Genomic DNA, 24,985 nt, shown 5'->3' on the forward strand with positions numbered 1-24,985 from the left:
ATTTGAACCAGCTGTTTTGTACATATATCGCTTTTTTGTTGATGTGGTCATATAAGCCCTCTTGGGTTTCCAACCTCACCTGCACACTTTTTTTACCTTGTTTTTATCTGTACTGTTTTGTCTTTCACTTGTCTTCTTTTGTGTGAATTAATTAAATTACCCTAAAGTGGCTCTAAAAAAAATCTGTTGTTTTTAAAAAATACCTAAATTCCTGAGGTTGAGTGATTCATGTGCAGTGCAAATGACTAGGGGAACAAAAAACTATTCATTACCAGGTGGAACACTACAGACTCTAGCCAAAGTAATGAGCCCATAATAGGTAGACAACACCCCTACCTGGCTGCTAGGTAACGCTCATTGATTATGTGGAGGGGATAAAGGGTCATTAATTGGAGACAACCCTCTGCACGCTAACATGATTATACAGACAGATGGTAAAGATGTAGGATTAGCTTGGCCTTTCAGACAGGCTCTTTTAAAAGCATGAACCCTTTTTGCATATTTTCACAGCATTGTATGGGCCTGTCCTGCCTTCTGTGTGTCATCTACAGTCATGGAACTACCACTTATAATAGGCTATACAGTAGATTACCAGAAATGGGTCGATTCCACGTCAACAGGAGCAGGAATATTTTTGGTGTCTCAGATTGTTCTGGCAATTTTCACGTAAAAACTTAATTGCGAGGAAATGCTTTTTACATTTTTACAAACCATTTTTGAGAAAATCATGATGAAAGTGACCAGTTTAGGCCCGTTTTAGACAGTGTACAAAACAATAGGAACACCGTCCTACTATTGAGTTGCACCCCCTTTTGCCCTCAGAACAGCCTCAATTTGTCAGGAAATGGGCTCGACATAGTGCCGAAACCGTTCCACAGGGATGCTGGCCCATGTTGACTCCAGTGCTTCCCACAGTTGTCAAGTTGTCTGGATGTCCTTTGGGTGGTGGACCATTCTTGATACACACAGGAAACTGTTGAGTGTGAAAACCCAGCATTGTTGCAGTTCTTGACACACTCAAACCGGTGTGCCTGACACCTACTACCGTACCCCGTTAAAAAAGGCACTTAAATCTTTTATCTTGCCCATTCACCCTCTGAATGGCACACATACATAATCAATGTCTCAAGTAGAGGTCGACCGATTAATCAGCATGGCCAATTAATTAGGGCCGATTTCAAGTTTTCATAGCGATCAGTAATCGTAATTTTTGGACGCCGATTATGGACGATTACATTGCACTCCACGAGGAAACTGCGTGGCAGGCTGACTAAGACTGAGTGCAGCAAGGAGCCAAGGAAAGTTGCTAGCTAGCATTAAACTTATCTTATAAAAAACAATCAATCTTAACATAATCACTAGTTAACTACACATGGTTGATGATATTACTAGTTTATCTAGCTTATCCTGCTTTGCATATAATCAATGCAGTGCCTGTTAATTTATCATCGAATCACAGCCTACTTCGCCAAATGGGTGATGATTTAACAAGCGCATTCGTGAAAAAAAGCACTGTCGTTGCACCAATGTGTACCTAACCATAAACATCAATGCCTTTCTTAAAATCAATGCACAAGTATATATTTTTAAACCTGCATATTTAGTTAATATTGCCTGCTAACATGAATTTATTTTAACTAGGGAAATTGTGTCTCTTCTCTTGCGTTTTGTGCAAGCAGAGTTAGGGTATATGCAGCAGTTTGGGCCGTCTGACTCGTTGCGAACTGTGTGAAGACCATTTCTTTCTAACAAAGACCGTAATTAAATTGCCAGAATTGTACATAATTATGACATTACATTGAAGGTTGTGCAATGTAACAGCAATATTTAGACTTAGGGATGCCACCTGTTAGATAAATTACGGAACGGTTCCGTATTTTACTGAAATAATAAATGTTTTGTTTTCGAAATTATAGTTTCCGGATTTGACCATATTAATGACCAAAGGCTCATATTTCTGTGTGTTTATTATATTATAATTAAGTCTATGATTTGATATTTGATAGAGCAGTCTGACTGAGCGGTGGTAGGCAGCAGCAGGCTCGTAAGCATTCATTCAAACAACACTTTCCTGCGTTTGCCAGCAGTTCTTCGCTGTGCTTCAAGCATTGCGCTGTTTATGACTTCAAGCCTATCAACTCCCGAGATTAGGCTGGCAATACTTCAGTGCCTATAAGAACATCCAATAGTCAAAGGTATATGAAATACAAATGGTATAGAGAGAAATAGTCCTATAATTCCTATAATAACTACAACCTAAAACCTCTAAACTGGGAATTTTGAAGGCTTATGTTAAAAGGAACCACCAGCTTTCATATGTTCTCATGTTCTGAGCAAGGAACTTAAACGTTAGCTTTTTACATGGCACATATTGCACTTTTACTTTCTTCTCCAACACTGTTTTTGCATTATTTAAACCAAATTGAACATGTTTCATTATTTATGAGACTAAATAGATTTTATATATGTATTATATTAAGTTAAAATAAGTGTTCATTCAGTATTGTTGTAATTGTCATTATTACATATATATATATATATATATATATATATATATATATATATATATATATATATATATATAAATAAATTGGCCAATTAATCGGTATCAGCTTGTTTTGGTCCTCCAATAATCGGTATCGGCATTGGAAAATCATAATCGGTCGACCTCTAGTCTCAAGGCTTAAAAATCTTTCTTTAACCTGTCTTCTCTTCATATACGCTGATTGACATCAATAAGGGATACTAGCTTTCACCTGGTCAGTCTAGGTCATGGAAAGAGCAGGTGTTCCTAATGTTTTGTACGCTCAGTGTATGCCTCCCGTAAGACCCTATGATCTGTGAACCGTACATGATACGGACAACATCTTGGTATCAAAGCATCTTGGTATCAAAACATCTTGGTATCAAAGTTTATTTGTCACGTGCGCCGAATACAACAGGTGTAGACCTTACAGTGAAATGCTTACTTACAGGCTCTAACCAATAGTGCGAAAAAAAGGTGTGTATGTGTGTGTGTGTGTGTGTGTAGGTAAGTAAAGAAATAAAACAACAGTAAAAAGACATTTGAAAATAAGAGTAGTAAGGCTATATACAGACACCGGTTAGTCAGGCATATTGAGGTAGTATGTACATGTAGGTATGGTTAAAGTGATTATGCATATATGATGAACAGAGAGTAGCAGGCGGGTGGTGGGACACAATGCAGATGGTCCAGTTAGCCAATGTGCGGGAGCACTGGTTGGTCGGGCCAATTGAGGTAACCATTTTGTCCAAGACTTGGCACTCCGGTACCGCTTGCCATGCGGTAGTAGAGAGAACAGTCTATGACTGGGGTGGGTGGGGTCTTTGACAATTTTTAAGGTCTTCCTCTGACACAGCCTGGTGTAGAGGTCCTGGATGGCAGGCAGCTTAGCACCAGTGATGTACTGGGCCGTTTGCACTACCCTCTGAACTGCCTTGCGGTCGGAGGCCGAGCAATTGCCGTACCAGGCAGTGATGCAACCAGTCAGGATGGTCATTATACTACTTATAGTGTGCTCTAAAATATGGTGCTCTAAATAATGTCTTGATTCTGAAATACAAATGTTCTCATTCATTCAATATTAAAAATATCATTATTAATATCTCAAAACTATCTGTTTTGATTTAGTTAGTTTTAAGATTGGAACAATATTTTCTAAAAGCACATCACATTTCCAGAGTGGGCTTTCTGCTAATTCTGTGTGGGCTCTCTGATAATTCATACTAAAGGTATGATCCATTTTTATGAGCACCACCATCACAGTGAATGGGAAAATGGATTCAAACCAAACTCCCACTGCTGGTGACTTGCTGAATGTGCAATCCTAAAGGAGGGCTCTGATTGGTTAATGACCTATAATGTACATTTCTATGTATAACATTGTCATATCATTAAAGTACCAGAGATCCCACTGTGGAAATTTGACATGTTTGAAGAGTAACGTTATATTGTTCCAAGGCATATGTCTAAAAATAAGCGAAATCAAAAAGGGTACTTTTTGTAATTTTAATGTTGAATAAATGAATGTGAACATGTGTATTTCAGGATTTAGACATACTCTTTTATCATGTACAGTTCACAGATCATAGGGTCTTACAGTAGGCATGTATAGGTCTAAAAGGGGCCTAAAATTGCACCAAAAATTGTTTGTGATACACATTTAAAAATCATGTTAAACGTCCTTCATCCCAATTAACTTACTATGTGAGAATTTTAAGAAGAATCTGAGATAACTAAAATATTTTCAGCTGGCGTGAAATCGAGTAGTATTCATACCCCTTGACTTATTCCACATTTTGTTCTTACAGCCTGAATTCAAAATTGATTTTTAAAAAATATGATCACCCATCTACACACAATACCCCATAATGACAAAGTGAAAACATGTTAGCAAATGTATTGATAATGAAATACAGAAATATCTCATTTACTTAAGTATTCACACCCTTGAGTCAATACATGTTAGAATCACCTTTGGCAACTGTGAGTCTTTCTAGGTAAGTCTCTAAGAGCTTTGCACACCTGGATTGTACAAAAATTGCACATTATTCTTAAAAAATTCTTCAGCTCTGCCAAGTTGGTTGTTGATCATTGCTAGACAGCCATTTTCAAGTCTTGCCATAGTCAAAACTTTAACTAGGCCATTCAGGAACATTCAATGTCATCTTGCTAAGCAACTCCAGTTAATATTTGGCGTTGTGTTTTAAGTTATTGTCCTGCTGAAAGGTGAATTTGTCTCCCAGTGTCTGTTGGAAAGCAGACTGAACTAGGTTTTCCTCTAGGATTTTGCCAGTGCTTAGCTCTATTCCATTTATTTTTATCCTAAAAAAAAACTCTCTAGTCCTTGCCGATGACAAGCATACCCATAACATGATGCAGCCACCACCATGTTTGAAAATGTGGGTAGTGGTACTCGCTGATGTGTTGTGTTGGATTTGCCCCAAACATAACATTTTGTATTCCGGATATAAATGTCATTTCTTTACCACATTGTTTTGCACTTTTACCTTAGTGCCTTATTGCAAACAGGATGTATGTTTTGGAAAATATTTTATTCTTTACAGGCTTCCTTTTCACTCTGTCATTTATTTTTACCCATCTACCAATAGGTGCCCTTCTTTGCAAGGCATTGGAAAACCTCCCTGGTCTTTGTGGTTGAATCTATGTTTGAAATTCATTGCTTGGCTGAGGGACCTTACAGATATGATTAAAAAGCCTCTTATCCTAAAAAGAAACTCCCTAGTCCTTGCCAATGACAAGCATACCCATAACATGATGCAACCACGACTATGCTTGAAAATATGAAGAGTGGTACTCGGTGATGTGTTGGATTTGCCCCAAACATAACGCTTTGTATTCAGAACATAAAGTTTATTTCTTAGACAACTTTTTTGCAGTTTTCTTTAGTGCCTTACTGCAAACAGGATGCATGTTTTGTAATATTTTTATTCTGTGAAAGGCTTCCTTCTTTTCACTCTGTCATTAAGGTTAATATTGTGAAGTAACTATAATGTTGTTGATCCATCCTCAGTTTTCTCCTACCACAGCCATTCAACTCTGTAACTGTTTTAAAGTCACCATTGGACTCATGGTGAAATCCCTGAGCGGCTTCCTAACTCTCCGGCAACCGAGTTAGGAAGGACGCCTGTATCTTTGTAGTGACTGGGTGTGTTGATATACCATCCAAAGTGTAATTAATAACTTTGTCATGCTTAAAGGAATGTTGAATGTGATTTAAAAATCTATATATATCTACCAATAGGTGCACTTCTTTGCAAGGCATTGGAAAATCTCCTTGTGGTTGAATCTGTTTGAAATTCACTGCTCAGCTGAGGGACCTTAAAGATAATTGTAAATGTGGGCACAGATGAGGTAGTCATAAAACAAATAATGTTAAACACCATTATTGCACAGAGAGTGAGTCCATGCAACTTATGTCACATTTTTACTCCTGTCCTCATTTAGCCTTGCCATAACAAAGGGGTTCAATACTTATTGACTCAAGACATTTCAGCTTTTCCTTTTTTATTAATTTGTAAGTATTTCAAAAACATAATTCCACTTTGACATTATTGGGTATTGTGTGTAAGCCAGTGACACAAAATCTAAATGTAATAAATGTTTTATTCAGGCTGTAACACAACAAAGTGTGGAAAAAGTGAAGGGGTCTGAAGGCACTGTTTGTTCCATAGATAAAAATAATTCCAACGAGACCATTTGAGACAAATAGATCTATTTTTTTCTGTGTATATTAAATCAACATGTTTATGCTATTCACTCTGCACTCTGTTCATGTAGAGTTTAAGGATCTGATGATCTTTATTACAATACAACACTATGTCACTGACACTCACAGTGGCTCATAATAAATAGCTGCTTAAGTCAGACCATAATGAGACATGGAGCAAATCCAAGTGGAAATCAATGTAGATGGTTTCTGCATGAGGGAATTAGTGTCATGGTATTTGTTCTGCCATATCGGTGTTTCTCCTATATTCATTTAGCAGTGGTGGGCCGCCGCTGCTAAATTGTTGCCACCGCTGCAAAAAAGTGTGATGTGATCTTTTTCATTTGTATATATTTCTGCTGAGATGTGCTTTAAAAAAGGAAAGTCATTGGCTCAATTACTAGAAGTCTGTAGGAACAGCTAGCATGTCATTGCGCTAACGGTAGTAGCAATGTCCCACCCTTGCCACCACTGCTGAAAACAAACTCTAGGGGAAACACTGCATATGTTGCCATATGTATACCAGGAGTATTCAAATCGTACCCTACGAGGTCCGGTTTCTGTTCTACCTGCTATTTCATTGTACCCACCTGGTGTCCCTGGTCTAATTCAGTCCTTGATTAGAGGGGTAGTATGAAACAAAGCAATGGAATTGGCTTCAAGGTCCAGATTTGAATTTGAGGGCTGTATACAAACACTGCAGTACAATTATTTGTCTGTAAATGTTGATATATGATCTGCATTGTGTTGTTTTTCTCCCTAGGTTGGTGGATGACCGATGTGTGGTAGAACCAGCTGCAGGGGACCTGGACTATCCCCCCAAGAAGTTCAGAGGTTAGATGAGTATTAAATGATTTATTTATGCCTACAACGTAAAGTGTATGCGGGTGCTTGTGTGTGTGTCTTTGTCAGTGGCATGTATGTGTGTGCGTGCATGTATACTTCCCTGTGTGTTTGTGAGTGATTTCCCATGCTATGCATGTTATTGTGTGTCTGTTTTATGCCTCTGTCTGTCAATGACTGTGACATATGGGGAATGTACTGTTCTCTGCCCACTCTGCCTGATATTGGCACCAGAGAGAACAGACTCCAAGTCAGAGAGCAGCCAAACACCCAGAACATTTTCCACTGGCTGGCCTCTGAAGGGGGCTGGAACCCGCACTTTCCTCTCATCCATCCCTCGAGTAACACACATTCAGAGCATTTCTGATCAAAGGTTCATTTGATATCCTGCTCTTGGATCTTAGTTTAAACAGAAATGTTGACGATCTACATACAGTCTAATGAAAAAGTAAGTTCACTCCCTAGAAAGTTGTATTGTTTTGTAAATATTTGGACAGATGGATATGTAATCATCGCTTCAACACTATTGACAGATAAAGGTAACCTACTTTAACAAATGAAACTGAAAGATCATACTTTGCAATCATTCATTCATCAAAATCAACAGAAATGCAATTCTATAGTGCGGGGAAAAATAAGTACACACCTAGCTTCAATAGCTGGTGTTGCCCCCTTTGGCTTAAATAACTTAATGTAGCTGTTTCTTGTAACTGTCTATCAGGCTCTTATATTGACTGGGATAAAAAAAAAATCCCACTCTTCTTTACAGTACTGCCTCAACTGTGTAATGTTTGAGGGATTTATTGTATGCACTGCCCGTTTCAAGTCCCCCCACAGCATTTTGACACGATTGAGATCTTGGCTTTGACTCGGCCATTCCATAATCCTCCATTTCTTCTTTTTGAGCCATTCTGTTGTAGCTTTGCTTGCGTGTTCTGGATCATTGTCCTGTTGCAAGATCCATGTTCGGTTCAGCTTCAGCTTTTTGACAGATGGCCTCACATTCTCCTCAACAATTCTCTGGTACAATATGGAATTCACGGTTGACTAAATGATGGCAAGTTGGCCAGGCCCTCAGGCAGCAAAGCAGCCCCAAACCATAATGCCACCGCCTCCATGCTTTACGGTTGGTATGAGGTTCTTCTGTTCAAAGGCAGTGTTTCGTTTTCGCCGAAGATGGCGTCTGGCATTGCGGGCAAACAACTCCACCTTTGTCTCATCTGTCCAGAGCACGTTGTTCCAGTAGTTTTGGTCTTTACCCAGGTGTTGTCTGGGAAACGTCGGTCTTGTCTTCATATTGTTTTTGAGAGCAGAGGCTTCTTCCTTCCTGACCTCCCACGTAGGCCAACTTCGTGCAGTCTCTTTCCAACAGTTGATTCATGTACTTTGACATTGATTGTGGCAAGAGAGGCCTGTAGATCCCTTGATGTTACCCTGGGGTTCTTAGAGACTTCTATGTCCTAGGTAGATTGCCAGTGGTCTGGAATTTTCTCCATTTGTAGATGATCCGTCGGACATTGGAACAATGCACTTCGAATTGCTTGGAAGTGGATTTGTAACCGCTCCCAGACTCACAGGCATCAATAATTCTTCTTCTGAGGGCCTCGGATAGGTATTTTGATCTTTGCATGATGTGTTACCATTCACCCATATGGTTAATAACAAACCATAATGGAAGGCTAGACCCTCCCAAGGTACTCTATAATGATTTCCTAATCATTTGCACCTGTTTTGGTGTACCTGATCCTAAGTTTAGCCATTTTAGGTGATGGTAGGGGTGTACTTTTTTTTCTGCATAAGGAAATAGCATTTTTGTTTATTTTAATTGCATAACATTTTCAAATTATTTTTTTGTGTCATTTGTTAAATTGGTTTACCTTTATCAATGAATGTGGTTGGAATTCAGCTCAAATATCCATGTGTCCAAATATGTCCAAAAAAATAACACTTTCCAAAGGGTGTACTTACATTTACAGTCATGTGAAAAAGTATTTTGACCCATAAGTCTCAACAACTGTGTCATAGTCTAATTACACTCTAATTGTTTCCCATGTAATGGTTTTATATGAATAGTATTGTCAGCTGTTTGCATGATTTCCCTATATAAAGATTTATCCTGCCACACATTGACTGTACCAAAGAAGCAATTTCAATATTTGCAGAAGGATGAGTGACATTGACATTTTTAAAGATGTTTGCCATTTTGGTGGCTGTAGAAGCTTCCTGTCAGGCCTGTGTGGCAGATAACAACTACTGTACTGTACTCACAAGGCACACAGACAGCCAGCTGATAAAGCCCTTCATCTCCAGTATTAGGCTCCTTTAAAAACAGGATATCCCTCTGAGGATAGGAAGTAAAATATTGACCAGACGCCCAGATCCACTCTCCCCTATGGTGGGTGTGGAGCAAGTTACTAACCGCTTTTTAACATTAACATTATGCTTTTTATGTGGAAGCGATATATACTTGCTCAGACAGTGACCCAGCACATCTTTACTATAAAAAAAGTAGATGTTTGGTATAATGGCAGCCATCTTGGGATAGTAATCAATCTGCGATAAGTTCACCACTAGCTCTCCCCCCCATAATACAGGTATTTAAGTTTGAAACCAAAACAGCTATTACATTGAATACTCACCAGTCCCCTGAATAGCAGTCTTGACCCTTGAACCCACTCTCTTGTCTCAGACTGCCTCTTCAAAGTGTGTCCCATGAACCGTTACTCTGCACAGAAACAGTTCTGGAAAGCCAAGCAGGCCAAGCACGAGAAGGACAAGATCGCTGATGTTGTGCTACTTCAGAAACTACAGGTAAAAGATACTACCAAGGATCATACCACTTGGTTAGATGCAGTACACTGGACTAACACTGAAACTGATGTAACCTTGTCCTTGTTCTCCACAGCATGCCTCTAACCTGGAGCAGAAACAGAATGAGACCGAAAACAAGAAAGTCCACGGAGATGTAGTAAAATATGGCACTGTCATTCAGGTAAGGTTTGAGTTCCCAGCAGCACTGTTTAGGTAAGCAGACCCTCAGGTGTTCAACAGCTTACGCTTCTCCCTACTCTGGTGAATGGAATTACTGTAACTCTGTTGTGATGTCATGGGATTAGGCCACTGTCAATGAATGGCTGGTCTTGTACCCGAGGGGAAGCTTGAGCACCCCGGCACATTCTGAGTGTGAAGGGTCTGCAGAGCACAAAACAGAATGGGTCTGGTAAAGTATTGAGGTTTGAGCACACCTGCACAGTATCAATCAGGGATGGTTCCCAGAACATCTGTGTTTTAATACATTAAGTATGCAGCATCACTCACTAAGGGGAGTTATTGACCCCGAGTTACAGGGATTGGTGTGATAGTCAGTCAGGTGATTCACAATCAAATCTTCCTCATCATGACTCTTAAAACGGGTCCATAACGGCTTGTTTCTGTATGTCACTCCGGTATGGAAACCTAGACAGTCAGTGTGTCAGGTTGTCATTACCATTGCCAGGTGAAGTCAGATTTTCCTCTAGGTGTGTTCATATTCAAAAGAGATCCTAAGTGTTGAGAGAGAAGACTGCACAGGTTTTCCAGTAATACCTGCCGCTGGGCATTTCACATGAAATGCCTATGTAGCATAGCCTAGATTACTGCATATATAGCACTAGTCTGTGTTAAACCAAGAACAATAATATTTGTCTGAACTTGAATGATAACATATTTGAGAGTTTTGTTAATTTCATAGATATGCTACAGTTGATAGTCATCATCAGGTCTCTAGCCCCTGTTTTCATCACCGAAGGCGCAATAAAGAAAATAGGTTTAATGATTCACAGGAAAATGCACAGAACCGTGTTCAATATCGCATGAGAAATGGATGTATTGACTGAGGTCTAGGGGCCAGGATTCCCACTCACTGGACCTGCACCTGGTCAATATTGACTCTGAAGCCTTATCTTCACACAAACATAAAGGGCTGTGCACTTACAGAAACATGGGACATAAAGTTAAGGGTTAATGTTAAGAGCCCTCTCTTATCTGGGCAGACATTATAGGTGTGGTTCCTTGTGACTGTGTAGTGTGGCGTTCCTCCTGATTCGGACAGGCTGAGGTGGGAGACGGAGGGGAGGGTTTGTAGACAAAGTGGGTGTCGCGCTCTCTCAGGAGATCAATAGCTGTAATCTGTTAATGGCTGTGCAAGTGCACACATCACACCAATGACAAGCATACAATACAGTACAACTCATCTAGTGACGTCACTTTATCTTCCAGGAAGTAAGTCTTACTGCATAGCTTCCCCAGGTCTCTCCCACTCCTTTATTCTCCTTCATATCCTCTTAGCATAAGCTTTAGTGAAAGAAAGATATGCTATTTCCCATTCACTCTCTCCCATTGAAATGAGAGAAATGCACTGTCTGTAGAACATACTAATCTCTGAATGACAACAGCAGGGTGATCCTGTCTGTTGATACATGGTTTTAGTACTATTCATCTTGGTCATTCAGCCGTTCTTAAGTGGTTCCCTTTCTGGCTGGCTGGTTCCCATTCCTGAATGGGATAGTGAGCTATTCTAGCTTCCATCATAACAGCACAGTATCACAGACACAATATGAAAGTGAGCGAGGTTTAACAGTGGCCTGTTTTTCTGCGTGTGTGATCTGCCCTGGCTGACAGCTGCTGCATATGAAGAGTAATAAATACCTGACTGTGAATAAGCGTCTGCCTGCCCTGCTGGAGAAGAATGCCATGCGCGTCACCCTGGACGGGACGGGGAATGAGGGCTCCTGGATGTTCATCCAACCCTTCTGGAAGCTACGGGCCAACGGAGACAATGTAACTTACCTAACTCGTATTACTGCACAGACTCAACTGACATGCGCAGTTGCGTTCAATCACATACACACAGGGGTGGGAAAAGTACTCAATTGTCATACTTGAGTAAAAGTAAAGTTACCTTAATAGAAAATGACTCAAGTAAAAGTGAGTCACCCAGTAAAATACTATTTGAGTAAAGGTCTAAAAGTATTTGGTTTAATATACTTAAGTATAAAATGTAAATGGAGTTGCTCAAATGTAACTTAAGTATCAAACGTAAAAGTATAAATCATTTCATATTCCTTATATTAAGCAAACCAGACGGCACAATTATTTATTTTTATTGATGGATAGCCAGGGCTACACTCCACCACTCAGACATCATTTACAAACCAAGCATGTGTATTTAGTGAGTCCGCCAGATCAGAGGCAGCAGGGATGACCAGGGATGTTCTCTTGATAAGTGTGTGAATTAGATCATTTTCCTGTCCTGATAAGCATTCAAAATGTAGAGTACTTTTGGGTGTCAGGGAAAATGTATGGAATAAAAAGTACATTATTTTCTTTAGGAATGTAGTGAAGTAAAAGTTGGCAGAAATATAAATAGTAAAATAAAGTACAGATACCCCAAACAACGACTTAAGTAAAAATACTTTAAAGTACTACTTAAGTACTTAACACCACTGCATACACACATTCACTAACACATGCAAACTTACAAATCTCAGACAATCTATAGGGGCAATCTGCAGTTGCTATATCCATAATTTGTTTTACTTATAAATTAATGATATTTACCCTTTGATTCTTGAAGAACATAACTTATAAATGCCTCATGAGCTTACTTCAACTGTCGTATATTATCAGAACCCAAAATATAAGCTTAAATCAACTCCAATGTTTGTAAACAATGTAAATATAAACAAACACTATATAGCCTCAAAACATGGTTAAATCTATAAGTTTGATATCATGGATGGTCAATCCATGCATCCATTGCACATTTCTCAAACCCCATCCCTCAGCTGGGGACAAGGCATTATTGTTTCAACTGCTTATTGCAACTTGAATTCTTGTGGAATTGTTGTTGTGCTTATTTCTGTGTTCTTCTGCAGGTAGTGGTAGGAGATAAGGTGATCCTGAACCCAGTGAATGCAGGCCAGCCCCTACATGCCAGTAACTATGAGCTCTCTGACCACACTGGATGCAAAGAGGTAAGAGAGTCATACCCACACTCTATGATTAATCCATGACTGAATCTGTCTGGGAGAGTGAGGCTTCTGACTGTGTTACTTCCCAATTGCGAAGAACCAACGGTTGTTACTGCCAGCAATGATGATAAGCCCCACCTATTCCTACAATTTGTCTTCTTAAAATCTGATTTTAACCCTAACCTTAACCACACTGCTAATCTTATGGCTAACCCTAACCTTAAATTAAGACCAAAAAGCTTCATTTTTGTTTTCGTACACTTTGACGATATGGCGAGTTTTGACTTAGCAGCTTACCCATCTAGTGGGAACAGGTGTGCTATGCTGAAGCTGACGTATAGGTGTGTCCCCCTGCAGGTTAACTCTGTGAACTGCAACACTAGCTGGAAAATCAACCTGTTCATGATGTTCAGTGACCACAAGGATGAAGTCTTGAAAGGAGTAAGTCTCCTTTAACATTCGTGTGTATATTACTGTCACTATTTGTATCATTGTAATTGATTCTTCTTCACTTTCCAACCCTAACACAATAATAGCATTCTAACCTCAAGCTTTAGATGATTTGATATCTCTGCTGGTGTGTCTGGTCAGGGGGATGTAGTGCGGTTGTTCCATGCGGAGCAGGAGAAGTTCCTGACCTGTGATGAGTACAAGGTCAAGCTGCATGTGTTCCTCCGTACCACCCTGCGCCAGTCTGCTACCTCTGCCACCAGCTCCAATGCCCTGTGGGAAGTGGAGGTTGGTACACGCACGGGCACCCAAGCCCACGCACACACACTTACTTGCCGTTTTTGAATCCTAGTACAGTTTTGATATGCTCTGTTGTACAGCAGCTAAATGGCCTAAGGTATGACGATTGATGTTTGTTTTGATGGTGTGATGTGTTCCAAGGTGGTGCATCATGATCCATGTCGAGGAGGGGCCGGACACTGGAACAGTCTGTATCGCTTTAAACACCTTGCCACAGGGAACTATCTTGCCGCTGAGGTAACATGATCAAGTATTGGACCATGGATATTGGTCACCACGGTGCTCTGGTTATCACACGGGCAGTATTGATGCAGAGTCATTTTAGAGTACATGTGTTTGTGGTTGCTTTAGGAAAATCCGGGTTATAAAGGTGACAGCGTTGAAATCCAGACTTCGGCGAGTGAAGATACGGTACGCATCCTTTTTTTTTGGACCTCCCTTCTGTCTAGTTAATCTAACACATGACAGTCAATGTGCTAAACTCTAACCCTTGACCCCTGCCCTCTGTAGCTGGACAGTAGAGGAAAACTAAAGATGTTGGGTGAGAGGATAAAGTACAAGCTGGTGGCTGTGCCTCATGGGAATGACATTGCCTCCTTGTTTGAGCTAGACCCCACCACTCTGCAGAAAACAGACTCCTTTGTGCCAAGGTACTGTACTGTACCACTTCAACTCACTATCGGCCTCAACCCATCTGCACAGTCTGTACAATACAGTATATACAACTGTATATAGCTATTTATAAAGAAGCAAAGACTTGACCTACAGTATGTTTCACTGGCTTTCTATTGTAAACTTTCTTCTTCTCAGGAATTCATACGTGCGTCTCAGACACCTATGCACCAACACATGGATCCAGAGTACCAACGTGCCCATAGATATCGACGAGGAGAGACCCATCCGGCTCATGGTAAGAACCATGTCACTTGATTTACTGTGACACTGAGTTCATTCGGACTCAGTATTTCTGTTATATCCTTGTTTCAGCTGGGCACCTGCCCTACCAAGGAGGATAAGGAGGCATTTGCCATAGTGTCCGTGCCAGTGATGGAGATCCGGGATCTGGACTTTGCCAATGATGCCAGTTTCATGTTGAGCACAATAGTGGACAGGTTCAATGAGGGCTTTATCAGTCCCAATGACAGAAGGTAAAGTATATGCAGAAAAGGCCCCAAATGAATCTATGAAATCAAACTACTTCTAATAAACCTAACTTTTCCCCTGTGAGCTCTATGTTATACTTGATTAAAGCCAGCTGTTTTACAGCTTATACTGTAATCCAGTCAATGGCATAGTTCCCTGGCCAGACCCAATGTGCCAGACCAGTAACAGCTGTGTCCGACCGTGTCCTGTGTTTGACCCTGCAGATTTGCCATTAAGCTGCTGGAGGACCTGGTGTTCTTTGTGGTGGACACGCCCAACAGCGGCCAGGTCGTCCTGGATGTGGCGATGACCAAGGCCAACCGCGAGAGACAGAAACTCATGAGGGAACAAAACATCCTCAAACAGGTCAGAAGACCCACTTTAAACATCTGGGTTGCATTAGACCAGGGATGGGCAACTTTGAAAACGGAAATCATCATGGGGCGTAGAGAAAATGTTGCCATTTTATAAAAAAATGTCATGCAATTGTACTCATTTTGACATGGGGCGGAGAGAAAAAATTTCAGTTTTACAGCTAATTTCCTGCAATTCTACACATTTTGCCATAGGGTGAAGGCAAACAGTTTTTTATATGATAACTGATGATCAATGGGCCCCAACCCGGTCGGTAATTCAACCTTGCTTACTACAAGTTTAGATAGCTGGCCTCAAGACTAACTTACTAATAAATAAATAAATTGCTGGCATGGGCTAATTGAGTGACTGCTGATGCACAGGCAAATTTCAAAATTGTGCTTTGTGTATTCTATTATTCCAACTGAGTTCCACCCCGAAAAGAAAATAGCCAGCGGGTCTGCATTAGACTGATGATGACATATAGGGTCATCATTTCTTGTCATTATATCCATATTGTCACATGTTCCCTTGAATAGTTCTCTATTCTTTTGTCCCTTCAAAGATCTTCGGGATCTTGAAGGCCCCTTTCAAAGATAAAGGGACAGAGGGCCCATTGCTGCGATTGGAGGAGCTGTCAGACCAGAAGAATTCCCCCTACCAGTACATGTTCCGTCTCTGTTATCGGGTACTGCGACACTCACAGGAAGACTACCGCAAGAACCAGGTAGACCACATTGTCTCACATACTTTTTTCCTTCCATATTCCTGTCCCTCTGTCATTTATCCAAACTGAATTATTGATCCCTGGGCCTTCTTTACTTCCAAGACACATTAGTCTCACTCTTTTGCCCCATCAGGAGCACATAGCCAAGCAGTTCGGGGTGATGCAGTCTCAGATTGGCTATGACATCCTGGCTGAGGACACCATCACTGCTCTGCTGCACAACAACCGCAAGCTGCTGGAGAAACACATCACCAAGACGGAGGTGGAGACCTTTGTTAGCCTGGTCCGCAAGAACAGGGAACCCAGGTGAGGAGAGTGACCCCCTGACTAAATAATACCCATGTACATTCAAAACTGTTGTATCTCAAACATGGGCCTGCTTCCCCTCAGGTTTCTGGACTACCTGTCAGATCTGTGTGTGTCCAACAACGTGGCCATTCCTGTCACTCAGGAGCTGATCTGTAAGTGTGTGCTGGATCCCAAGAACCAAGACATCCTCATAAAGACTGAGTGAGTGGCACTTCTTTTTTACTAAACTGCACACATCCACACACTTACCTAAACATGCGATGGCCTCTGTATGTGTGTGTGTGTATGCATGATTGAATGTGTGTGCCTATGTTTGTCCATGTAGACGACGTGTGCCCAAAGAGATTCCCAATGCCACTGAATACATGGGCATGGAGGAGTATGCTGACGATGATGAGGTGTGGCTAGTCTGGACTGACAAGACGAATGAGAAGCAAGAGAAGGGCATCAGACAGCTAGCTCAGGAGGCCAGACAGGGGAACGCTCATGACGAGAACGTGCTCACATACTACAGGTGTTTACTCCTCACTGATGTCACATCAGTATCCTTCTCATTTCCTAGACATGGGAATGTCGTGCACAAGTCCTCGTTTAAAAAGGAAGTTCTACTGATCTGAAATATTCAAACCACGATGACGCTTTGTCTATGCTTCATTGTCGAACATTTCTCTTTTTTTATGGTAGGTACCAGCTGAAGCTGTATGCACGAATGTGTCTGGACCGCCAGTACCTGGCCATAGATGAGATCTCCAAGCAGCTGGATGTGGAGCTCATCTTCCTGTGCATGATGGACGAGACACTGCCCTTTGACCTGCGCGCCTCTTTCTGCAGACTGATGCTGCATGCGCACGTCGACCGAGACCCCCAGGAGCTGGTCACGCCCGTCAAGTTCGCCCGTCTCTGGACAGAGATCCCCACCTCCATCACAATTAAAGAGTATGACTTCAAACAGTTTTCCCAGATATGGTTTTACGCATAATGTCATTGCATTCTAACTGCTTGTTGTATTCCTATACTTCTATATCTCTTCCCTTTCTCAGTTATGACTCCAACATGGATGACTCGCGAGACAATAAGAAGAACAAGTTTGCCAACACCATGGTGTTCATGGAGGAGTACCTCAACAACGTCCTCAATGATGACTTGCCTTTCGCTGACAAGGAAAAGAACAAACTGACCTATGAGGTATCAATTCTCTCTTTTCTCATTCCTATTTCTACTTAGAATACTGTGAATACCTCCAGAACGCTGCTGCCTATATTTGGTATTGAGACAAGAACTCTCTGGCTCTCTACCACTTGGCCCGGAGAAGTCCCGATAGCATGATAACTGCTAGAATGTTTTGTCCCCTCAGGTGGTGAGCCTGGCCAGACACCTCATCTACTTTGGCTTCTACAGTTTCTTTGAGCTGCTGAGGTTGACACGGACCCTTCTGGGAATCATCGACTGCATCCCTAACCCTTCACTCATCAACCCCATGTTCCAGGACGATGGCAGTGGTAAGAGAATGAGAAACACCTCTACTCTGCATTTAACCTTATTATGAGAGAACTACCACACAGCACCATTTTATAGAACAAATCAGCACAACAGGCGTTCAGATTCAGGTTTCCTCATGATTTTCACCATTGTTCCGGAGTTCCAAATTAAGCAGCAGCAGCTGAAAAGATGAGCTCCTACAAATATTGAAATTTAAATGTTTTTTTAGAGTAAAGTACATCGAAAAAAATCAAAAGAAAACTGCAAACTGAATAGGAGACCAAACAAGCAGCTAACAAAGAAGAAAGGCTTTTGAAAAAGTAACAATTTTTCATAAAATTATACCGTTTTCTTAGCTAGCTAAGTTGTTTACCTGTTGCTAGGCAGTTGCTAGGGACATTCCTGGAAGAAGCTAGCTAGCTAACAAGGAGTGTCTAGTTGGCAGAAGGGACAAAGAAGGGACAAAGTGGGACAAAATAAGGACAGAAGAAAAGGGAAAGGGGACATTAAGGTGAAGCAGTCCTCTAAAGACACAAAAGACAATAATACAAGAAACAACACTTCTATTGCCTCTCCCTCTACGATACGCACTTCCGGGTTGGAGCGAGTAGTTGCATTCCGCTTCGCTCCACAGGTAGTATTACATTTCATTTCATTACAGTACAACAGTTTGATTTGTTTGATCTTAGCTGGCTACATAGCCGTCTTTGTATCCAAGATAATTGTGTAGTCTAGAGTAATTGTCGAGGTTACCTAGCCAGCTACACTTTCAAACAAAGTCAACAACGCAGCCACTGCTAGCTAGCCTATTTCACCAGCCAGCAGTACTATATCATTTTAGTCAATAAGATTTTTTGCAACGTAAGCTTAACTTTCTGAACATTCGAGACGTGTAGTCCACTTGTCATTCCAATCTCCTTTGCATTAGCGTAGCCTCTTCTGTAGCCTGTCAACTATGTGTCTGTCTATCCCTGTTCTCTCCTCTCTGCACAGACCATACAAACGCTTCACACCGCGTGGCCGCTGCTACTCTAACCTGGTGGTCCCAGCGCGCACGACCCACGTGGAGTTCCAGGTCTCAGGCAGCCTCTGGAACTGCCGATCTGCGGCCAACAAGGCAGAGTTCATCTCAGCCTATGCTTCCCTCCAGTCCCTCGACTTCTTGGCACTGACGGAAACATGGATTACCAATGATAACACTGCTACTCCTACTGCTCTCTCCTCGTCTGCCCACGTGTTCTCGCACACCCCGAGAGCTTCTGGTCAGCGGGGTGGTGGCACTGGGATCCTCATCTCTCCCAAGTGGACATTTTCTCTTTCTTCCCTGACCCATCTGTCTATCGCCTCCTTTGAATTCCATGCTGTCACAGTTACCAGCCCTTTCAAGCTTAACATCCTTATCATTTATCGCCCTCCAGGTTCCCTTGGAGAGTTCATCAATGAGCTTGACGCCCTGATAAGTTCCTTTCCTGAGGATGGCTCACCTCTCACAGTTCTGGGTGACTTTAACCTCCCCACGTCTACCTTTGACTCATTCCTCTCTGCCTCCTTCTTTCCACTCCTCTCCTCTTTTGACCTCACCCTCTCACCTTCCCCCCCTACTCACAAGGCAGGCAATACGCTTGACCTCATCTTTACTAGATGCTGTTCTTCCACTAATCTCATTGCAACTCCCCTCCAAGTCTCCGACCACTACCTTGTATCCTTTTCCCTCTCGCTCTCATCCAACACTTCCCACACTGCCCCTACTCGGATGGTATCGCGCCGTCCCAACCTTCGCTCTCTCTCCCCCGCTACTCTCTCCTCTTCCATCCTATCATCTCTTCCCTCTGCTCAAACCTTCTCCAACCTATCTCCTGATTCTGCCTCCTCAACCCTCCTCTCCTCCCTTTCTGCATCCTTTGACTCTCTATGTCCCCTATCCTCCAGGCCGGCTCGGTCCTCCCCTCCTGCTCCGTGGCTCGACGACTCATTGCGAGCTCACAGAACAGGGCTCCGGGCAGCCGAGCGGAAATGGAGGAAAACTCGCCTCCCTGCGGACCTGGCATCCTTTCACTCCCTCCTCTCTACATTCTCCTCTTCTGTCTCTGCTGCTAAAGCCAATTTCTACCACTCTAAATTCCAAGCATCTGCCTCTAACCCTAGGAAGCTCTTTGCCACCTTCTCCTCCCTCCTGAATCCTCCTCCCCCTCCTCCCCCCTCCTCCCTCTCTGCGGATGACTTCGTCAACCATTTTGAAAAGAAGGTCGACGACATCCGATCCTCGTTTGCTTAGTCAAACGACACCGCTGGTTCTGCTCACACTGCCCTACCCTGTGCTTTGACCTCTTTCTCCCCTCTCTCTCCAGATGAAATCTCGCGTCTTGTGACGGCCGGCCGCCCAACAACCTGCCCGCTTGACCCTATCCCCTCCTCTCTTCTCCAGACCATTTCCGGAGACCTTCTCCCTTACCTCACCTCGCTCATCAACTCATCCTTGACCGCTGGCTACGTCCCTTCCGTCTTCAAGAGAGCGAGAGTTGCACCCCTTCTGAAAAAACCTACACTCGATCCCTCCGATGTCAATAACTACAGACCAGTATCCCTTCTTTCTTTTCTCTCCAAAACTCTTGAACGTGCCGTCCTTGGCCAGCTCTCCTGCTATCTCTCTCAGAATGACCTTCTTGATCCAAATCAGTCAGGTTTCAAGACTAGTCATTCAACTGAGACTGCTCTTCTCTGTGTCACGGAGGCGCTCCGCACTGCTAAAGCTAACTCTCTCTCCTCTGCTCTCATCCTTCTAGACCTATCGGCTGCCTTTGATACTGTGAACCATCAGATCCTCCTCTCCACCCTCTCCGAGCTGGGCATCTCCGGCAAGGTCCACGCTTGGATTGCGTCCTACCTGACAGGTCGCTCCTACCAGGTGGCGTGGCGAGAATCTGTCTCCGCACCATGTGCTCTCACCACTGGTGTCCCCCAGGGCTCTGTTCTAGGCCCTCTCCTATTCTCGCTATACACCAAGTCACTTGGCTCTGTCATATCCTCACATGGTCTCTCCTATCATTGCTATGCAGACGACACACAATTAATCTTCTCCTTTCCCCCCTCTGATAACCAGGTGGTGAATCGCATCTCTGCATGTCTGGCAGACATATCAGTGTGGATGACGGATCACCACCTCAAGCTGAACCTCGGCAAGACGGAGCTGCTCTTCCTCCCGGGGAAGGACTGCCCGTTCCATGATCTCGCCATCACGGTTGACAACTCCATTGTGTCCTCCTCCCAGAGTGCTAAGAACCTTGGCGTGATCCTGGACAACACCCTGTCGTTCTCAACTAACATCAAGGCGGTGACCCGTTCCTGTAGGTTCATGCTCTACAACATTCGCAGAGTACGACCCTGCCTCACGCAGGAAGCGGCGCAGGTCCTAATCCAGGCACTTGTCATCTCCCGTCTGGATTACTGCAACTCGCTGTTGGCTGGGCTCCCAGCCTGTGCCATTAAACCCCTACAACTCATCCAGAACGCCGCAGCCCGTCTGGTGTTCAACTTTCCCAAGTTCTCTCACGTCACCCCGCTCCTCCGCTCTCTCCACTGGCTTCCAGTTGAAGCTCGCATCCGCTACAAGACCATGGTGCTTGCCTACGGAGCTGTGAGGGGAACGGCACCTCCGTACCTTCAGGCTCTGATCAGGCCCTACACCCAAACAAGGGCACTGCGTTCATCCACCTCTGGCCTGCTCGCCTCCCTACCTCTGAGGAAGTACAGTTCCCGCTCAGCCCAGTCAAAACTGTTCGCTGCTCTGGCACCCCAATGGTGGAACAAACTCCCTCACGACGCCAGGTCAGCGGAGTCAATCACCACCTTCCGGAGACACCTGAAACCCCACCTCTTTAAGGAATACCTAGGATAGGATAAAGTAATCCTTCTAACCCCCCCCCCCCCTTAAAAGAGTTAGATGCACTATTGTAAAGTGGTTGTTCCACTGGATATCATAAGGTGAATGCACCAATTTGTAAGTCGCTCTGGATAAGAGCGTCTGCTAAATGACTTAAATATAATGTAAATGTAGTAATGATGCCACTCCCACTCTGTCTGTTAGGGAAGAACATGAAGCGGTCCATCCATGGTGTTGGCCAGATGATGTCCACCATGGTACTGAGCAGGAAACAGTCTATGTTTGGCGGTCCAGGCCGGAGTGCTTCCAACACAGAGGGCCAGAACCGCAGTAAGGACAGCATCGACAAACAGGACGTCACTGTCATGGACACCAAGCTGAAAATACTGGAAATCCTGCAGGTTAGAGCTCACTAGAACCCAGCACGTCTCATGAAATGATACAGACATGGCACTGTTGAGTTTTACGCTTGTGAAAAATTAGAGCCGTTCAAGTATCCCTTTTATGCTAAGTGCTGTTCTTTATCTCTTGTTGATATGCAGTTTATCCTGAATGTCCGCCTGGACTATCGGCTCTCCTTCCTGCTTTCTGTCTTCAAGAAAGAGTTTGTTGATGTTTATCCCATGGCAGATGCCGATGCTACTACATCAATGGAGCAAGCAGGTAGTGCAGTGCCCATTTGAGGGACCCATTGCTCTCCACTAACCATGCCTTATACAGTATTCATCTCTCCATCTAAATACATAACATTCTTAACTCTCTTTCAACAGCCACCATCAACCTGCAGCACATAGGAGAGCAGGCGGAGGCCATGTTTGGTGTGGGGTAGGTTCAGTACAGCACTGTAGACCCGTACCAGCATATGTTATGATTTTGCCCCAGTGTGTTGTTATGATAACCTGTGTCCTCCTGTCAGGAAGGGGAACAGTATTCTGGAGGTGGATGATGAGGGAGGTCGTATGTTCCTGAGGGTGCTGATCCATCTCTCCATGCACGACTACCCTCCTCTGGTCTCTGGAGCTCTACAGCTGCTCTTCAAACACTTCAGCCAGAGACAGGAGGTGCTGCACACATTCAAACAGGTAAGGAGACACAACTATCTGCAATCACTGATGGTAAACAAAGGTGTGGCCAGTAATGACCTGCACTCCAACTTGGTACCGTCAATAATGACCTGCACTCCAACTTGGTACCGTCAATAATGACCTGCACTCCAACTTGGTACCGTATCTGCTATTCCCTTTCTTATACAGTATCTATATATATATTATTTATATCTATGTTATTTTCTGGTCTCTCAATCACCGTCTCTCTGACACACTCTCTCTGTCTCCATGTTGTCCTCAGGTCCAGTTGCTGATCTCGGGCCAGGATGTTGATAACTACAAGCTGATAAAAAGCGACCTTGACCGTCTCCGCACCATGGTGGAGAAGTCTGAGCTCTGGGTGGACAAGAAGAGCAGCTCTGGAGGAGGGGAGGGGAAGAAAGACAAGAAGGACAAAAAAGAGAATGTAGAGGTGAGGGCGAGATACGTCTTCTCCATCTATGATAAGAAAGTGTGTAATAACATGTAGTAGCTACAAACTACTTCTCACTAATTGTACTTCTGATTTCCTTTTAGATGTCCTCAGAGGTTGCGACCCCCAAAAAAGAGAAGTCGGATAAGAGCAATGAGAACTACCAGAAAGTTAAAGATGTGTGTTTTGGTGTCCATGTCACTTTTTCCTTTATCCTGCTAGCATGTCCCATAGTCACTGTTTATTTATATATATATATATTGACAGTTGAAGTCGGAAGTTTACATACACTTAGGTTGGAGTCATTAAAACTCGTTTTTCAACCACTCCACACATTTCTTGTTAACAAACTATAGTTTTGGCAAGTCGGTTAGGACATCTACTTTGTGCATGACACAAGTAATTTTTCCAACAATTGTTTACAGACAGATTATTTCACTTATAATTCATTGGATCACAATTCCAGTGGGTCAGAAGTTTACATACACTAAGTTGACTGTGCCTTTAAGCAGCTTGGAAAATTCCAGAAAATTATGTCAAGGCTCTAGAAGCTTCTGATAGGCTAATTGACATCATTTGAGTCAATTGGAGGTATACCTGTGTATGTATTTCAAGGCCTACCTTCAAAATCAGTGCTTCTTTGCTTGACATCATGGGAAAATCAAAAGAAATCAGCCAAGACCTCAGAAAAAAAAATTGTAGACCTCCACAAGTCTGGTTCATTCTTGGGAGCAATTTCCAAATGCCTAAAGGTACCACGTTCACCTGTACAAACAATAGTACGCAAGTATAAACACCATGGGACCACGCAGCTATCATACCGCTCAGGAAGGAGACGCGTTCTGTCTCCTAGAGATGAATGTACTTTGGTGCAAAAAGTGCAAATCAATCCCAGAACAACAGCAAATAACCTTGTGAAGATGCTGGAGGAAACGGGTACAAAAGTATCTATATCCACAGTAAAACGAGTCCTATATTGACATAACCTGAAAGGCCGCTCAGCAAGGAAGAAGCCACTGTTCCAAAACAGCCGTAAAAAAGCCAGACTACGGTTTGCAACTGCACATGGGGACAAAGATTGTACTTTTTGGAGAAATGTCCTCTGGTCTGATGAAACAAAAATATAACTGTTTGGCCATAATGACCATCGTTATGTTTGGAGGAAAAAGGGGGAGGCTTGCAAGACGAAGAACACCATCCCAACCGTGAAGCTCGAGGGTGGCGGCAGCATAATTTTGTGGGGGTGCTTTGCTGCAAGAGGGACTTATACACTTCACAAAATAGATGGCATCTTGAGGAAGGAAAATGATGTGGATATATTGAAGCAACATCTCAAGACATCAGTCAGGGAGTTAAAGCTTGGTCGCAAATGGGTCTTCCAAATGGACAATGACCCCAAGCATACTTCCGAATTTGTGGCAAAATGGCTTAAGGACAACACAGTCAAGGTATTGGAGTGGCCATCACAAAGCCCTGACCTCAATCCCATAGAAAATTTGTGTGCAGAACTGAAAAAGCGTGTGCGAGCAAGGAGGCCTACAAACCTGAATCAGTTACACCAGCTCTGTCAGGAGGAATGGGCCAAAATTCACCCAACTTATTGTGGGAAGCTTGTGGAGGCCTACCTGAAATGTTTGACCCATGTTAAACCATTTAAAGGCAATGCTACCAAATACTAATTGAGTGTATGTAAACTTCTGACCCACTGAGAATGTGATGA

General features: G+C 42.9%; 1 protein-coding gene across 1 annotated transcript in view; it reads left to right on the forward strand.

Moving 5' to 3' along the window:
- LOC139557280 (inositol 1,4,5-trisphosphate-gated calcium channel ITPR3-like) overlaps positions 1-24,985 on the forward strand; it is a 50,073-nt gene that overhangs the window by 6,717 nt on the left and 18,371 nt on the right. The window contains exons 2-27 of the mRNA XM_071371867.1: positions 7,015-7,085; positions 9,784-9,905; positions 10,000-10,086; positions 11,754-11,912; positions 13,010-13,108; positions 13,463-13,546; positions 13,697-13,843; positions 13,997-14,092; positions 14,207-14,266; positions 14,366-14,505; positions 14,666-14,765; positions 14,843-15,003; positions 15,223-15,364; positions 15,918-16,079; positions 16,213-16,385; positions 16,470-16,589; positions 16,714-16,902; positions 17,073-17,324; positions 17,429-17,573; positions 17,743-17,887; positions 21,952-22,148; positions 22,290-22,410; positions 22,518-22,572; positions 22,664-22,829; positions 23,095-23,265; positions 23,370-23,444. Coding sequence (XP_071227968.1) covers positions 7,015-7,085; positions 9,784-9,905; positions 10,000-10,086; positions 11,754-11,912; positions 13,010-13,108; positions 13,463-13,546; positions 13,697-13,843; positions 13,997-14,092; positions 14,207-14,266; positions 14,366-14,505; positions 14,666-14,765; positions 14,843-15,003; positions 15,223-15,364; positions 15,918-16,079; positions 16,213-16,385; positions 16,470-16,589; positions 16,714-16,902; positions 17,073-17,324; positions 17,429-17,573; positions 17,743-17,887; positions 21,952-22,148; positions 22,290-22,410; positions 22,518-22,572; positions 22,664-22,829; positions 23,095-23,265; positions 23,370-23,444 — 3,439 coding nt within the window. The remainder of the gene's footprint in view (positions 1-7,014; positions 7,086-9,783; positions 9,906-9,999; positions 10,087-11,753; positions 11,913-13,009; positions 13,109-13,462; positions 13,547-13,696; positions 13,844-13,996; positions 14,093-14,206; positions 14,267-14,365; positions 14,506-14,665; positions 14,766-14,842; positions 15,004-15,222; positions 15,365-15,917; positions 16,080-16,212; positions 16,386-16,469; positions 16,590-16,713; positions 16,903-17,072; positions 17,325-17,428; positions 17,574-17,742; positions 17,888-21,951; positions 22,149-22,289; positions 22,411-22,517; positions 22,573-22,663; positions 22,830-23,094; positions 23,266-23,369; positions 23,445-24,985) is intronic.

The sequence above is a fragment of the Salvelinus alpinus genome, chromosome 28 (assembly GCF_045679555.1).
Source record: "Salvelinus alpinus chromosome 28, SLU_Salpinus.1, whole genome shotgun sequence".
NCBI classification, from domain to species: Eukaryota; Metazoa; Chordata; class Actinopteri; order Salmoniformes; family Salmonidae; genus Salvelinus; species Salvelinus alpinus.